The sequence below is a fragment of the Vitis riparia genome, chromosome 19 (assembly GCF_004353265.1).
Source record: "Vitis riparia cultivar Riparia Gloire de Montpellier isolate 1030 chromosome 19, EGFV_Vit.rip_1.0, whole genome shotgun sequence".
NCBI lineage: Eukaryota > Viridiplantae > Streptophyta > Magnoliopsida > Vitales > Vitaceae > Vitis > Vitis riparia.
Window position 1 is genome coordinate 7,544,777 of NC_048449.1, and position 17,170 is coordinate 7,561,946.

At 32.9% G+C, this 17,170-nt stretch overlaps 3 protein-coding genes across 3 annotated transcripts; 2 read left to right on the forward strand and 1 right to left on the reverse strand.

Annotated features, from left to right (window-relative positions):
* The first annotated feature begins 39 nt into the window (after positions 1 to 39).
* Positions 40 to 10,973, forward strand: LOC117909226 (adenylyltransferase and sulfurtransferase MOCS3). The gene is made up of 12 exons (XM_034823171.1): positions 40 to 173; positions 3,499 to 3,754; positions 5,424 to 5,516; positions 5,933 to 5,988; positions 6,801 to 6,865; positions 7,022 to 7,096; positions 7,230 to 7,308; positions 7,712 to 7,750; positions 7,900 to 8,008; positions 8,862 to 8,980; positions 10,111 to 10,227; positions 10,436 to 10,973. The coding sequence occupies exons 2-12, from the start codon at positions 3,499 to 3,501 to the stop codon at positions 10,823 to 10,825; spliced, it is 1,398 nt and encodes a 465-aa protein (XP_034679062.1). The 5' UTR covers positions 40 to 173; the 3' UTR covers positions 10,826 to 10,973.
* LOC117908131 (stigma-specific STIG1-like protein 4) lies at positions 952 to 1,503 on the forward strand. Its single transcript, XM_034821798.1, has one exon. The coding sequence runs from the start codon at positions 952 to 954 to the stop codon at positions 1,501 to 1,503; it is 552 nt and encodes a 183-aa protein (XP_034677689.1).
* A 1,308-nt stretch (positions 10,974 to 12,281) lies between the features above and the next one.
* On the reverse strand, positions 12,282 to 15,824 carry LOC117908509 (aspartate carbamoyltransferase 2, chloroplastic). The gene is made up of 6 exons (XM_034822137.1): positions 15,669 to 15,824; positions 14,131 to 14,708; positions 13,913 to 14,052; positions 13,032 to 13,205; positions 12,666 to 12,902; positions 12,282 to 12,558 (listed from the first exon to the last, which is right to left on the reverse strand). Exons 2-6 carry the CDS (start codon positions 14,681 to 14,683, stop codon positions 12,451 to 12,453), a joined length of 1,212 nt encoding a protein of 403 aa, XP_034678028.1. The 5' UTR covers positions 14,684 to 14,708; positions 15,669 to 15,824; the 3' UTR covers positions 12,282 to 12,450.
* Between the last annotated feature and the right edge of the window lie 1,346 nt (positions 15,825 to 17,170).

Here is a 17,170-nt window from a genome sequence, read left to right on the forward strand (position 1 = left end):
TGTGTCACTGATGAGTTCTATCAGAGATTTTATTCTTTGCTCTCTGATGTTCATTTATTTGGAGGATAATGCCTTGGTTCAGTTTCTGCCATTGTTTGAAGATTGCCATCTGCTATCTCGCAACAAATGGCAGAAGTTCAAGCTGATGTGAGCCTGTGGATGATATATTAGAGGTATGTTTGGTTTCTTGGAAAATTTGGGGGAAAATATAAAGAAAATTGAGAGAAGACTTTAAGTTAATAAATTATTTTAATATATTATTTCAAACTTATTTTACTTATTTAAAATTTTTATATAAATTTTAAATAATAAAAAATACATAAATTTATAACTAATTTTAATTTTATTTGATTCTTTTTACTATATTTTATATTAGGATCACTAGAAAATTATTTTTTTAATTTTTATTTTTAATATTTTTTGGAACCAAATATAGCCTTTTGTGGAAGATTAGTTACAGTAGACCATTGATTGATCAGCACCCAACTTCTTTGAACTCTAATAATGTATGCTATTCGAGATGATGGTTCCCTTGATCTTAAGATATGTAGCCCTACAAAAGATGACCCACCATCTGGCTTCTGGGTTTAGAGGTCCACCTCTAAGATCCATTTCATGATGACTCCAGATCACCAAGAGAGGGCACTTTAATTAACCTTCAAAGTTGGATATATAATGCAGAAAATAGTTTCCTCACACCGTTACACTTGCTTTAATCATGCATGTGTTAAAGCGACAGGCCCCTCCCAAACACAAAGCAAAGAAAGCTCCCTCATCACGTAAATAGTAATTACCCCCCACACCATGCCCACCACCCACCATGTAAGAAAAACATGAACACACCTTAAGCTTCTCCTGAGATTAAGTCCTCCACATAACCCACCCCTTTATGCATATCTATATATATAATTGCAAGCAGCTCTGCCAATGCTGCTAATGCATCTTGAAACGATGCGACCACTTGACGCCCGAATCGCCATTTCAATCCTACAATTACTTCTACTACTACTGGTTGTGATTGTGGGAGCGGACCCAACACCAAAAGTTGTTCAAAAAAATGGCACTAAGAGGTCATTGTCGTCGCCATGGCTGAGGAGGGTGATCAACCCAAGAGCCGCAGGGTGCTGGAACAGGCCATGGATATGCAATGAAGGGCAGTTCCCACCAAGAATCAAGAAGCTGTGCTGTAGAAACCAGTGTGTGGATGTCACCTCCGATGTTTACAATTGTGGCTTGTGTGGGATCAGGTGTCCATTTACTTGGCAATGCTGCCGAGGCATCTGCATTAATACTAATATAAATCCATTTCATTGTGGCAAGTGTGAGCACAAATGCCCCTTTGGGAGCTTCTGTGTATATGGAATGTGTGGATATGCTCAGCCACTGCCCCCATTTCCTTTTCCTCCTAAACCACCAAAGCCCCCGTTCCCCCCTAAGCCATTCCCACCTAAGCCCTTCCCTCCTCATCCTCCGAAGGGTGTGCAGGCGCCTACAATGGCTTGAAGTTAATTTTCTGTCTAATTTTGTGCCATGTGAACGTCTCTGTGCGTGTGCATGGGCATGCATGGATGATGGGTGAAGGGTTGGTGTTGATTTTCTCTTGTTTGGCAAAAGTATGGTGCAAGGGGAGACTCGTATGGTTGATATAGTTTCATATTTGTAACCATCTTCATAAATGAAAATATTTCCTCTGTTTTATATCCATTTTTTGTTGGACAACGTAATGCTTCATATCACTTGCCTGAGTTGCCTCAAAGAATTAAACATGAATGCTTCATATCACTGTATAATGCATTCAACATCGAATATGCAAATTCTTATAGTCATGGGCACGTTCCTCTTCGGAGTTGGGATGAGATCCACATTAGGAGTTCTAGCAGGCCTGAGACCAGACTCAGATTTTTATTCTCAGCCCAGGCCCATCTGAGGAGTGGGCCAAGATGGCCTTAGCAAGGGATTTTTGATAACAGTCACCTAAACTACTGTTGTGAAAATAATAATTCCAAATCAATCATAGTTTTTGTTAACTAGGAAAGGTAACGTTATTTCCTTTTAAAATCATCTATTTGAAAAACGATTTATATATAAAAAATCACGATTTCCTAAAAAAAAAAAACTAAATTATTTGGGAGAAATCGTCTTTTCACAAATTTCTCCCAAAAAATAAAATAAAATATAATTAATGATATATTTTTAATAATCTAATTATTATAAATATATATTATAAAATTAATTAATTTTAGTTACTAAATTTAATATATAAAAAATTATAATTATTGAGATATTTATCAACAATAATATTGATAAAAATATAAATTATGTTTAATATTTATATATTGATTTTTTTTTATTATTTCTTTGTTGATAGTTCATATGAACAAGGTTATTGGTTTTTTGCATTTGGGATAATAATTGGTTTTTTTTTTTATCATGATTGATAGTTAGGATATTTGTTGGTTTTTTAGTATTTGCATAAATAATATTATTGATTTTCTTATAATCATAATAGTAGGTGATTTAGATTCTTTAATATTAAAAATATTTGATAATTAAGGATTAACTTGCTATTTATATTTACAATATTGTGTATTTGAATTTTAATTTTTTTATTTGGATATATAGTTTTTGAAAAAAATTATTTTTTTATTTTTATTTGATGGATTTTCTTGAAACCTATAACATTAAAAATTGAAAACAGATGAAAAATTTTATATAACAAAATATTTCCACAAATTTTTCTTAATAAAAAATAGTTATTCATTTATAATTTTAAGTGTATTAAATTATTTTTAAAGAAATATTTTATTATTTTTTCAAATTACTTTAATTGTTTATCATTTATAATTACTAAATAAAATATTTTAATATACAAATGATTATTATTTCTTTTTAAATTGATTAATATTTAAAAAATTATATCTCTTAATGCTGAAAATTTTATTAAAAATTAATTTTTTGAATAATAAATTAATTTAATTTTTTTATATTTTATTCCTTTTACAATTAAATTAAAGATTAATATTTTTAATTTTAAAATTTATATAATAAAATTAATTTAAAAATTAAAATAATAGAAAATGATTTATTTTGTAAATAATTATTTAATAAATTAATTACAAATTTGTTTTTCCATAAATGTATTTTTCACATAAAATTGATAATAATTTTTTTCATTACAAAGCAAAAGAAACAAAAAATATTAGATAAATATTATTTATCTTATAAATAAAAAATAATATCAAAAGTAAATTAATCTTATAATTAATTAAATTAATTTAAAGAAAAATTGAAGATAAAGAAAAAAAATAAATAAAGATATAAATTTAAGAATAAGTGAATTATTTTTATTTATAGATTTTAAATTATATTATTAAATATATTTAATTTATTTACCAACTTAAATTAATACGCGGCCAAACCCATTGGCCAAATAAACCTTAACGATTCTCAGTTCTCACTCTAGGGTTTTCTGCTCACTCTTTCCAAACTGAAAACCAGATGGAGTCAAATGGAGAAGACGCTTCTCGAATTCTCAGGGAGATCGAGACCTTGAAGGCCGCTAAGGCCGACATAGAGCATCGAATATCGGTTCTCGAAGCTCGGCTTCGCGATATTCCTCCGCCAAACGACGCCATTTCTGGTGTCTCCTGTTCTTCCATGTCAATCGCTGGTTTGGCTGCCGGACACGGACTCTCCCCGGATATGATCTACCGGTATAGTCGCCACCTTTTGCTTCCTTCCTTCGGAGTTCGAGGTTTGTACTTTGTACTGGACTGGTCGGATCGAATGCTTCATTCAAAGTATGAAATTCAACTGTTTTCTTGCTTTTGAAAGCTGAATGTAATGCAATTTTTCTTATCAAAGTGTGAGAAAGGTGTTCGGAAATGCTAACCTTTGTATAGTTAGAATTTTCGTAGCGCGTTTCTTGCTTTTGTGGAGAAAAAAATAATTGCTTTACTTGCTGGTATCAAATGCGAGAAAAAAGAAAAGAAAAAAAAACAGTTTCTAGCTGAAATATGTTTCTGGAATTTTAGAAATACAGAGCATTTTGAAAGGAATTTTCTTCCTTTTATGGGCTAGAATCCATTTAATTTTGCTTTCAAATAATAAAAAAGTACTCTTAAATTGTCCTACTGAATCTTAACTGGATTTTCCCTTTTTAATGAATGCCATTCTCTTTGTTGAAATGAGTTGTCAGAGTTAGACCTTGAGTTAGTGCTTTTGAATGCTCCTTTTTGTGTAGCATTTTGGAAGTACTTTTCTTGCTTTTGAAAGCTAAAATCAATGTAATTTTTGCTTCCAAAAGTAGGAAAAGTACTTGCAAAGTGCTGTCAAAATAAGGTCACTGTAATTTCATTATGCGCTGGGCTATATTATTCTGACAAATTCCTCATCAATATGACCTTGCTTGCTTGAAAATTTTAATAAAAAAAAAACAATAACAATTACTTTAGATAAATCCAAACAGAAGTCAAGTGTTGGACCACATGAAAGGCATTTTGTTTTAGTGGAAATTTTGTGTCTTTCCTGCAATATTTTCTTTCACAAGTTCTAATATGTTCAAGTAGCACAGAGTTTGGACAAATGTTGCTGTGAGATACAACGATACAACTGAATTTGACCAAGATTTCTGTTTGGTTTGTTTCCAGAACAATACTCTTTCATGGTATAAACTGAGCAGTTTGGTGCTCTTAAGTCCTTTTTAATGCTGACTACAATAACCTTTTATGTGTTGAAAAAAATGAGAACAAAAAAAAACATGAAAATCTCTTTTGCAAGACATTTTTCTAAAAATAATTAATGCAAATCGATTGTTGGAAACATTCAAAAAGTAATTTTGCACATTTTGAATATCAATGGCATTTTAACTACTGACAATGACTGGAAAATGGTAAGTTTCTGGACATGTTCACCATTTCATTTCTGAAATGGGAACATTAATCAGAAAGCCATCTTACATTTGCAACATAACAGCCTGTTTGATGTGAAGCTGTTCACTCTGCTTTTCCCGTCGGTACTGTCTTGTTCCATCACTTTGAGTTAGTTGAAAGTCCTTCTCAATCAGGCCGTGTCCTCATCTGGGAATCACTCATCCACTGCTCTTTCTCTCACATCAGGCTGGATGTCATTTTGCTCGATCTGAAATGAATATACTCTCCATACTTAACACATGCGATTGTTGGATTGCACCTTGGATATCCGCTAAGAACCCTCTCCTGGCTAGCAACGCAATCCACAGAAATTCCACGAATCCCTTATTTTTCATATTTCAGTGAAATTCACATTGAATGTCATATAGTTTAATGCAGAGCTTTGGTCATTGAGCAATTGATAATCTACTTTATTCTATATAATTAGTTGTCATTTGTTTATTCTGATTGGTATCTCTTTACTTTCCAATTGGTATTTGTGGTTGGCTGTAGGGCAGTCAAATCTCTTGAAGTCTTCAATTTTAGTTGTTGGAGCTGGAGGATTGGGCGCACCAGCTCTTTTATATCTTGCGGCATGTGGTGTTGGTGAGATGTTTGCTCTTAAGAAGGCTCAAAATACATGTTCATTAGAAACTTCTTGTCTGAATTCTTTTCTGGACCATTACCCGAGTCAATGCTACTTATTGGGGTATCAGGCTTGAAAATATGGGTTTATGTCACTTCATGCAAAAATGCTGAACTTGGATTTTTTTACAAATCTTACCCAAACAAAGTTCAAAACAGAGCCTATGCTAGGCAATGGTCCTTTTTTGGCATACCTAGCATTTTGATGCCATTGATTTATGTGTGTGATATTTTGATGCCATTGATTTATCCATTTTGAATGAATGGATGCTTTAAAGGGAGCACTTAAATCATTGTCTTATATTGCAATTGGACCTTTTTGTTTTGAAACTCTGACCTTTCATTTAAAAGCTCTTTCATTTGGATATTCTTCCCAGGGTGCATAGGTACTGTTGATCATGATGTTGTAGAGCTGAATAATCTGCACCGACAGGTACAAAATTAAAATATGCACTCTGGTTCTCTAGTCAGCATGATGATGTTGGTGGTACTAATAAGAAATATTCGGCCTAATTTTATTCTTGGTGCCCCATGCTTTCTCTTGGTATGGTTATGAATGATAAGCTTGAACTACAAAAATGTTTTTAAATCCACTATGATTTGAAAAATGCCAATCGTGTTGGTGCACTAAATAAGCTCTTGAGGCATGGCTCAAGTGGTAAAAGGTTGGGAGGGTTTGTAGGAGTTTCCAGGTTCAAGTCCCAATGAGGAAAAAAATGTACATATCAAAAAAAAAAAAAAAGTTGCACTAAATAATAATGGAAATATGCAATGATGGAGCTACTACATTAAACACATGCGATTTCTCCCATGATCTTTCTGCTTTGTTTCATATGGCACCACAAAATGTTTTCATGTTAATAAATTTATACCCATCAGCTTCTCCCCGATCCTCGATGTATAAACAAAAAACATGGAGAAAGTGAATACAATTGCAAAAGGCACATATGGAGTGCTAGATACTCACCTGAGTGAAGGAGGTGCTAATTCTTTAAAAGGTATCACCAATTACATGAAAAAAATGAAAGAAACATGTAAATCTTTCTTGAGGGCATCAAGGCATCATAATGATCAAATAATGAAGTTATAACCACACATATTGTTTTACCTTAATGCAATTTGCAAATCTGCGTTTCTCTTTGTAACTGTTAGGAATCTCATAGAGGTATTGTAATGTGCAAATGAACTTCTTTTGATCTAGTGAACTCATGATCTCAGAGCCTGCTTCCTATTATTATATTGCAGATTATCCACACTGAAGCATATGTTGGTCAACCAAAAGTACAATCTGCTGCTGCTGCTTGTCGTTCGTAAGTAGCACTTTCGGCATTATCTGTCTTAACTCTGAAAAATACCTGATCTGAAGTTGCTGCATCTGCTGTCTGCTTTGTGAAGTTTGCTTTTCACTGAAAGTATACTGGAATTTTCTTTCATGTTGTTATGCTTAATATAGATTTGTATGCCAGGATTAACTCCACAATTCAGATTGTGGAACACAAAGAAGCTTTACGCACATCCAATGCTTTGGAGATTTTGAGCAAGTATCCTTTATAAAACAAATTTCAAAGATCATTAAATTTGTCTTTTTGCTTTCCTTTTCTTTTTTCTTCATTTAATCCTTTCTGTGAATACTGATGAAATATTTTGATTTCCCTGACTACTGACATTTCTTAGATATGATCTAGTTATCGATGCAACAGATAATGTCCCTAGCCGGTACATGATAAGTGATTGTTGTGTTGTATTAGGGAAGGTAAATTGGTCATTGTGCTGCTTTCTCTTGTAGATAATTGTACAGAAGTCACTATTAGTAAACTTACTAAAACTGGATTTTAGCATTATGTAACATAGAACCAACCATTCATATGTCTGGATTTGGCTAATGCTGTTCTAGGCTTTTATTTTCGGTACCTCTCTTAATGCACTCCACCCTGTATTCACATTAACTGATAATCCCTTGTGACAGTAAAATCCAAGGTACTAAGACGGCTCTATATTATGGTCAATAATCAAGACAGGATTCTACAAGCACCTATGTCTGAACATAAAAAGAAAAATCACTAAAACCAGCATGAGGCTTATTGGTTCACTATGCATGTGTGTCTAGTGTGCGATTTTTCATCCTTGCATTGACCCTTTACATGTTATTTGTGCAGCCTCTTGTTTCAGGTGCTGCATTGGGGTTGGAAGGGCAGGTATGTTATGCATCTGCTTTCATATTCTGTTATTCTTGTGTTACACCTATAGAATTTCTTATGTGAATAAGGGAATGGGAAGTGTAATCTTCATCATTTTTTGTTGTGGAAACTCATAGCATAACTGCATCATGAAATTTTTTGTATAGCTCACTGTTTACAATTACAAAGGAGGTCCATGCTATCGGTGCCTTTTTCCTACTCCACCACCAACAACAGCATGTCAAAGATGTTCAGATAGTGGAGTTTTAGGAGTAGGTAAGCTGCAGTTTTGCTAACATGTCCAATATTAAATTACTAGTCTGCTAACTTGCCTACCAAACCATGTAAAATATGATCTTGAGAAGGTACTTTTCCTTTTTCTATCCTCTATCTTAAATGGAGAAGAAGTCTTAGATTTTGTCCTGGATGCAGGTAAGAATTGAATTGGGCATAAGTCTGTTTCTTGCTTTACGTATAGACTCCAGTAAATTTGCATATTTTAATTTGTCTGCATTGAGTATTGATTTCACACGAAAGAAAGGATATAGTGTTAGTCATGAACCTCGACAAAACTCTACTCAATAAACTGGTGTCCTAATTGTGTGCATGGAATTGGTATCATAGAAACATAAAGGATACAAATGTTGGTCATGAACCTTGACTAGGCTCTATAAATGTTGGTCATGAGCCTTGACTAGGTTCTACTCAAAAGGAAAACTTTATCCTGATTATGTGGGGTGGCTATGAATCCTACTTCATGATTCCACTCATTTCAGGATTCATTTTTATAACAATTTTGCTAAAGGTTTCATGTTGGGCATTGGCTATCCAACACAAGCCGCCTCATTCCTCCTCGCCTGAGATGAGATGTCTGAAGAGATAAGTTCATGTTGGTGTACTGGTTCAACATTAGGAAATTGTGCAATGTTTCTTGGTGTTTCAAATCTAACATTTATTCTTTTATTTTTGTGTTATTTGTTTATTTTTTTTGTTTATATGCTGTATTCTTTCCTGCTATTTTATTAGTTTAGAGTTTTGAATTGCTGTTGGTTTCCTTTTTCATTTTCACAAAAGCATTTTTAGATACTTGGGACAAAATTGTAATGCATTTCCCACTTTTGTTTTATAGTTCCTGGTATCATTGGCTGTCTCCAAGCCCTAGAGGCTATAAAGATTGCAAGTGCTGTTGGAGAACCACTGTCAGGAAGGATGCTTCTCTTTGATGCATTGTCAGCACGAATTCGAATTGTATGTTTCATTTTCCATATCTTTGAAAGTTTCTTGAATTCTAAATCAAGTGCATACTTTTCTGTTATTTTTCTTTGTAGTATTATCTTCTCGTGATCTCTTTATCAGTAATGCTTATAGGTGAAGCTTTAATAGATCACATTCAGGTACATGAATGTACTAAATGTTTGCGGCGATTGTTGACTATGGGAATTGAGTTTGCTCAAAGAGGTTATGGTGAAATTTGTAATAGAAAATAAAACATTTTAATGATGGTAATAGATTTGCAATGTTAAAACAATAAGTATCAATGTGGAGAGCCTGGATTCTGAATAAGGTGATTACTCAGGAGAGACTAGTTTTCCAGGATTGGTTTTGTGAACACAAAGCAGGAAGACCTAGCTTGGGCCTATTGGGGGTCCTTACACTCTCCTCTCTTCCATGGTTTCACTGTGACATCAAATGAAATTAAACATGATTTTATCTTTTACAGTTAGACCAACTGAAAACAAAATGCCATTGGACTTGTCTAGAAAATACATTGATTCTCTTTTCTGGGAACTTGGTGGATGTTATCTTATATCTCTACCGAATAGGGTAGAGATCAGTAGTGGTTTGCTTGTTGCATGCAATATATATATTTATATATTAAATGTCATCAAGTTTTTCTCAACAGTCATTCTGGTTTTGTAAGTGATTAGCATTAAAGCCAGAATGTATTCAGTTATTCTTTTTCCCATCACTACAAGGTATCCCTAGGCATACTCCCACCAGGACTTGGAATACAAGATTAATCCTCTTGACGTGGTCTAGTAGTGTTAAAGAAATTGACAATCTTTCATTTCTAGACTTCAAAGATGGTTTGGGCTATAATAGTTAAGCGTTTCTTGTCATTTTAGTTTTTCCCTCTGTACTTTTGTGTTTTGCTGAAAAAGTATATTTCCTGTGAACTTAAGTTGTGCCCCTTTTTCTGTTTGGCGCCTCTATAAGGAAATCCTTATTTGCCTATCAAAAGGAGGCCATAATGGGATGTTCTTTGGATTGCCTCCTTCTAACTAGCCTTGATTTTGTCTCAAATCATTTTTTGTTTCTGGAGATTCTAGATTGCTTGTTCTTATGGAAATTAATCTTTAAAGCATTGCATTGCTTAGGTCAAGATTAGAGGGAGGTTGTCCCAATGTGAAGTTTGTGGAGAAAATGCAACATTCACCCAACAGAAATTTCAAGATTTTGACTATGAGAAGTTCACTCAGTCTCCACTATCCACGGTATCATCTGCTCCCTTACCTCTCTTTTATTGTCAACTGCTTGTATTTTGATTTGATTGCTTAAGATTCTTTCATTAATAAAAGAATCTCTTGTACCACGGTTGCAGTTTTCAAAATTCATAATCTCTCTGAGATTCATACAAACACATGAATTAGTACCTTGGATGCCCTCGGAATTTTATATTTTTGACCTTCCAATTGATTGCAGACTCCATTGAAGTTAAACCTGCTTCCAGCAGATTCCAGAATAACCAGCAAAGAGTACAATGACAGACTTGTTAATGGGGAGGCACACGTATTGGTGGATGTACGACCATCACACCACTTCAACATTGTTTCTCTCCCGAAGTCATTGAACATCCCACTCTCAAGCTTGGAGGCTAGGGTGTCGGAAATCAGTTCAGCCTTGAAGGAAGAAGTGGAGCAGAAGGGTGGTAACCATTCTGGTACAAGTGTCTACGTAGTTTGTAGAAGAGGTAATGACTCACAGAGAGCTGTTGAATACCTCCACAAAATAGGTTTCACTTCAGCTAAGGACGTCATAGGGGGACTGGAGTCATGGGCCCATGATGTGGATCCAAACTTTCCTACGTACTAGTCAAAATGCTCGCCTGTGTCGCCTATGTAGACCGCTAGAATCAAATTTTCCATGTCTTTTGAGTTATATGACTGATTATTGAAAACAAGGGAGGCCGTTCCAGATAATTTATGATTCAGGCACATATAGTTTTGCTTCCTTCTGATAATCGAGGTTGTTTATCAGGATGAAGAAACTTCATGATGTCCCCAAGCATTAGATCAGTCATATATTTGGTGCAACTGTCATTTTACATGCGCTTGGATTTAGGGAATGGAACGAGCAAAATGGTCATTTCACTAGGCAAATAAAAAATGGGCATGCGTTAAACTCGTTTAATAAAACTAGATTTTATCACAATAATTTTCAATTAAGAGCTAGTTTAATAAAACTTAAATTAACTTTAAGTTAAATTATTCTTAATTTGTTGACCTAAAATCTATCACTTAATTTTTCCTTTGTAGTAAAGTTAATTTAAAATTTATTCTACACCATCAAATTAATAAAAAAATTGGAGAAAACAATGAGTTGTTAAGAGATAATAATTTTTTACCTATAAAAGGCACACATAACCATTTGTCACAACTGACTCAAAATGAGCCCTGAGCTTATACAAAAGAGCAAGAAGCTTATGGAACTAAGATGGTGTTTGTTTTTTTACTTAATTCTAAATAGAACCTTAATGCTTAATAGTGTTAAATATTAGGTTGTTTGTTTTTATAGTATTTTATTTATATTAAGTATTAAAAAGTAAAAAAAACCAATATGTTATTTTTTCTATTTAGAAAAAGCTATATATTTTGACTTTTTCTATTTAGTAAAAAGTTTATAATAAATCATGAAAAAGTAGAAAAACAAACAACATAAATTCTAAAACTAAATTGCTTTCAGCAAAAAGCCAAAAAAACAAACACCACCTAAGAGTCATCTATTAACAGAGTGTGGAAGATTTTTGAGAATCGTAGACATATCCACACAAGGGAAATGCGTGGAGAATTTAAAGTGTTTCAGGTATCTTGTGCATTCCTTGTAAGTGAATTTGTATAGGTCATTCTAGAATAGTGGGATACCTTTTAGGGTTTCGGAGTCTGCCACCTCTTGGATGCCTATAAATAGAAGATACCAAGCTCTGAGAGCATTCCTAGTCTTGTCAACTATTCTTGTGCAAAAAGGCCTAAGTCCATCACTCACTCCATTAGATTGGGCATTATTTTAAAACCCAATCTATATAAAGTTTTTTTTTTTAAAAAAAAATAATAATATTATTTTCGTCCAAAAGTGGAAGACAAAAGGAAAGGGAAAAGACAAAGATAATCTTATTGATTCATAATCTTATTGATTCAACTATTCTTGTGCAAAAAGGCCTAAGTCCATCACTCACTCCATTAGATTGGGCATTATTTTAAAACCCAATCTATATAAAGTTTTTTTTTTTAAAAAAATAATATTATTTTCGTCCAAAAGTGGAAGACAAAAGGAAAGGGAAAAGACAAAGATAATCTTATTGATTCATAACTCGATCATCCTTCAAGCCAAGCAATTCTGGCAGTTTAGGTATCCTTATCCCATGAAACGAGCATAAATAAAGTTGAGTGATTAAGATGTCAAAAATTGAAGGAAAAGGAAAAAACTACTCCTCTCACCTCTCACCAACCAACAAGTAGGAGCTTCAACAAAGCCATCCGAATATAGAGACCATTCTTTGCTTGTCTGAAATAGGCAGCCCTTTGATCCTCATCAACATCCACAGTTATCTGCATAACATAATGAAAACAAACAATCATCCTCATCGTTCATCTGCAAAATATTTTACTCATACACATCAAATCCAGAATCATAAAAGCCAAGATGGCATTGCTACCTCGTCAAGCCTTGGGAGGGGATGCATGACTACAGCATGCTTCTGCATCACACCTAACACATCTCGATCCACAATGTACTTGCCTCGAGCTTCTTCATAGAGATCGGCCCTTTCTCCAAATCTTTCTCGCTGAATGCGAGTTTGATACACCACATCACACTTTGAAGCTACTTCCATTAAGTCAGCACTTTCTTCCCATTCAACTCCCTTTGATGTGAGATAGTCTTTTATATCATCCTGGGAAACAAAAAAGTGACCCTATAAAATCTAAAATTTTTAAGCAAATTCTCTTCATTAGTTAATGGATGTTTTAATTGACAAACACTAAAGGTTCTTTTACTGATGGTAAAGTTTTTTCTTTCTAACCTTCATTTTGACCACTTCAGGAGAAACAAAGTAGATCTTCACATCTTGATACTTGGCAAGCAAATACGCAAGTGACCGGACTGTTCTTCCATTTGCAAGATCTCCAACAAGCCCGACTTTGATTCTATCCAGTCTTCCTATCTCTCTTTCAATAGTATATACATCCAAAAGAGCCTATCTTGTTATAAAAAGAGGAGTGAATGTTAGAGGTTAAAAGATTTGTAAAATTCATTACCACCAAATGGAAATTACAAAACATGCACAAATCTTCACACTGGCAAACAATTATAATTACAAATAACCCTAATAAGAATTGAAGATTCGCTCTTAAATATATCTTGTCCCAATACACATGAATAACCTTGGCTGATACACTCAATATCCCACATCTATGCTTGGAGTAGGTCATGAATATCATATGAGATCATAATGCTGCCAGTTTCCTAATTCCCAGCAGCAAAAGTATATAATTAACAAAAGAACAAGGACAACTTTCCCTTTTCAGGGTCTTTAGATCAAATTCTTTTGGAGAGCCTGCAGCATAATGGTCATGAATCATATCATACCAGAAACATGACCAAATTACTCACTTGGAAAACTCCAACACAACAACCTACAGATTCTTAGGTATCTAACATTAACTTCATGAATTAAGCTCTGTAAATCAAAGAAAAAGATAATTACAAGGTTCTTTGAACAAGCATATATCCCTAGTTTGTGGACCTAAACAAAGTCAAAGGCTCAAGTAACTTCTTGAATCAGTCAACTAAAATAGCAAAACATAATCTAGTTAGAAACTAGTTTACTGGACTTGTACAAGTTATGACAAGCAAACACTTTGAAAATTTCCATATTATCACATTAATGAATTATGCACACACCTGGGTTGGATGCTGTCCAGGACCATCCCCTGCATTAATGATAGGAATCTCAGCTGTGACTGCGGCTCTTCTGGCAGCACCACTTTCAAAGTGCCTCATTACAATTATGTCTGAGTATCCTTCAACAGTTCTTATAGTATCTGCACATCAACTTCCAATGAAAACCATATTGCAGGATTACCACCTTGTAAAACCCAGAAATAAATGAAAAGAAGTACCTTCAAGTGTCTCTCCTTTTGCTGCTGATGAGAATTCCCGTGCATTTTCTGTTGTTAAAACTTCCCCACCCAACCTTTTCATGGCAGACTCGAAAGAGAGCCTAGTTCTAGTAGATGGCTCATAGAAAAGTGTAGCCATTAGATAACCCTTAAGAATTTGGCTCCCAGGCGATTTCTTCTCAACCTTCTCCATCTCACGTGCCACTTCAAATATGGCACCGAGAGTCTCTCTATCAAATTGTTGAGCTTCAATAACATCATCGAGTTGGAACTTATTGCCCACTGAAAAAGGTGTATTTTCAATGTCCAATGCACGGGATAAGACTCTATTCCTTTGTGGAAGTCTTGCAGTTTGTTCCCATTGTAATGGTTTCTCATTAGTGAAAAACCTTGAATGCTTTAGGTCAGTGGATAAAGGCATCAATTTAGAATGAAGAGGTTGTTTAAAGTACAAACTTGAATGATTGTCCATGAACTCTTTAGGGCAATTTGGCACCCTAGGAGTGCATGTGCTATGCAAAGCAGACATACTAAAAGATGATGAAGAAGCCATTGCAATGGAGAGTGATTTAGACCCCCTGCAAGATAATATTAATATTTAAAAAAACTTTGAATGCATGATTATACAAAGCCTCAATTCAATATTAAGGAACTACAACTCAATATATTAAATCAGTCCTGTTAATCACAAATTCAAGGTCCTACTTTAAATACCCACAAGTTTGATAAGAATCAAAGTAAGAATGGTAAAATCCCAGTCAGGAAATTGATTCTAAATTTAAGTAGTCACTCAAAATGCACCAATCTTCCAAATTACTAGTTCCTGACAACATGCAAAATCAGCAATTATCTCTACCACAGATATACAATGAAAGTGTTAACACAGTTAGTTTATAATTCTAAAGCTGGTGGTACATAGAAATATCAGTTGTGAGAAACAAGATAAGTTAACTAAAGGCATAAACCTAATCAATCTGGAGAATATGCCAAAATCTCGCAATATTCTACTTGATTTCTACAAGAAAACAACCTTTGGACGGAAAAAGAATATGACTTGTTTTCAAAAACTAGCTACTGAAGAACCACCAAATGCAACCACAATAAGCACATTCCACAGAGACAATGTTCATTCACGGCCCAAAATTCAGGCAAATTCAAAAGCAGCACCAGAATCAGCTGCTTCTGAAATTCCATCGCCGTTCATTATTAAATGAATCCGAAGGTAACTCTGCAACCTCCACATCCTCATCAGTGGCTTTTCCAGTATTCGATTTCTGACATTGTTTGAAAACTCAATCATTCAAATTTCAGCGCCAAACACATTCAAATTCGATTCGTTACGTTCAATAGCAGAATCTCAAATCGATCAAAAAGGAAAACTACTCCTCTACAATCTCATGAAACCCTAGAAACATAAAGTTCAACACAGAGCTTCAGAAGGAAGAGAGGACCGAACCTAACAAAACCGAACCTTTAAAAAAAAAAAAAGAATGCTTGTGATGGAATCAAAATAGAAGAAAGAGGGATGAACGACGAACCAGAGAGAGATGGTAAGAGCAAAGCAGAAGATTACAGAGCCGCAGCGCCGTTAACCAGAGAGAAGAACCGAGATTCCGAGAAAGCTGTGCTGTGCTTCGGTTTGTGTGAATCGTGAATCCCGGGATTTTGAAACGGTGTCGTTTGTTTGTTGGTGTCCGTGGAATAAATATATTGTCACACTACAAGGATAATGATGACCAATTGGTGGGGAAAATTGAAATAGAATCTTAATGATGGTCGTTGGCTCAGTGGCCGTTTTAAAGTATGGGGCATCGTCCCCACAACATAAAAATAAAAACTAATATGCCAAAACGATATTTTTATTTAATAGGATTTTTATATTAAAAAAAAAAACTTGAGTGAATCCGGAGACATGCACTAATATTTTTTGAAAAAAATAAAAATAAAAATAAAATTAGAAAAACAAAATCATAAAAATAATTAAATTGATAAAAATTATTGGTTCCTAGTAACAACTAACAACCCATGAGTGCCTATCTATCTATATATATTTTTTATTTCCTCTTATTATATTTTTAGTATAAATATATAGCTTTATTTTCCTCCACTATTTTTTCTTTTAGGCTATATTTGGTTGCCAAAAAATTTGAGGAAAAAAAAAATACAAAAGAAAATTTTGAAGGAAAAAAAAGTGAAGAAAAATAATTTAAATTTAATAAAATATTTTTATACGTTTACTTATTTCTCTCTATTATTGTAAGATTAAATAATTTTAAAATATATAAAAAAATTAATTAATTTTAATTATATTTTTTATAATGAAACCAAATATGAGAAAATAATTTTCCTTAACATTTTCTTTCTTTCCTTAATATTTTCCAAAACCAAACATAACCTTAGATACAATTGAAAATTGTATTTTTTTTTTATTGCTTTTATAACTTCTAAATCTTTTCCATTGATCTATATATATATATATATATATATATATATATATATATATATATTTTGTTCAAGATATTATGGGCTATATTATCTCCCTTTGTTTATATCCCTTATACATGAAATATGTTAATCATAAGTTAAGATATAGAATATACATATCTCATGTATAAAAAATTTATTTATTTTTTAATCAATATTTTTTATATTAATTATTTTGTAAAATGTTTTTTTTTACAATAGAATTAAATTTATGGTTAAAAAGAGAACTAAAAATTTATAAAATATATTATAAAATAATATGAATATATGTATTATTTATAATATAAATTATTTTTATATATTGAATAATATAATATAAAAAAATATTTATAAAGTTTAAATATTTTAATCATAAATATTGTTAAATGTAAGAGAAATTTTATATTTTTAAAAAATAGAAAATATAGAAATGCAACATAATTTTTATTTTAAAATTTAAAAAATAATATATATTATTTTGTTTTCGTTTTATAAACTAAATATAAATATAACATAACATATCTTATTGAATATTTTATTTTAAGATATTATGTCTATTGAATATATAAAATGATAT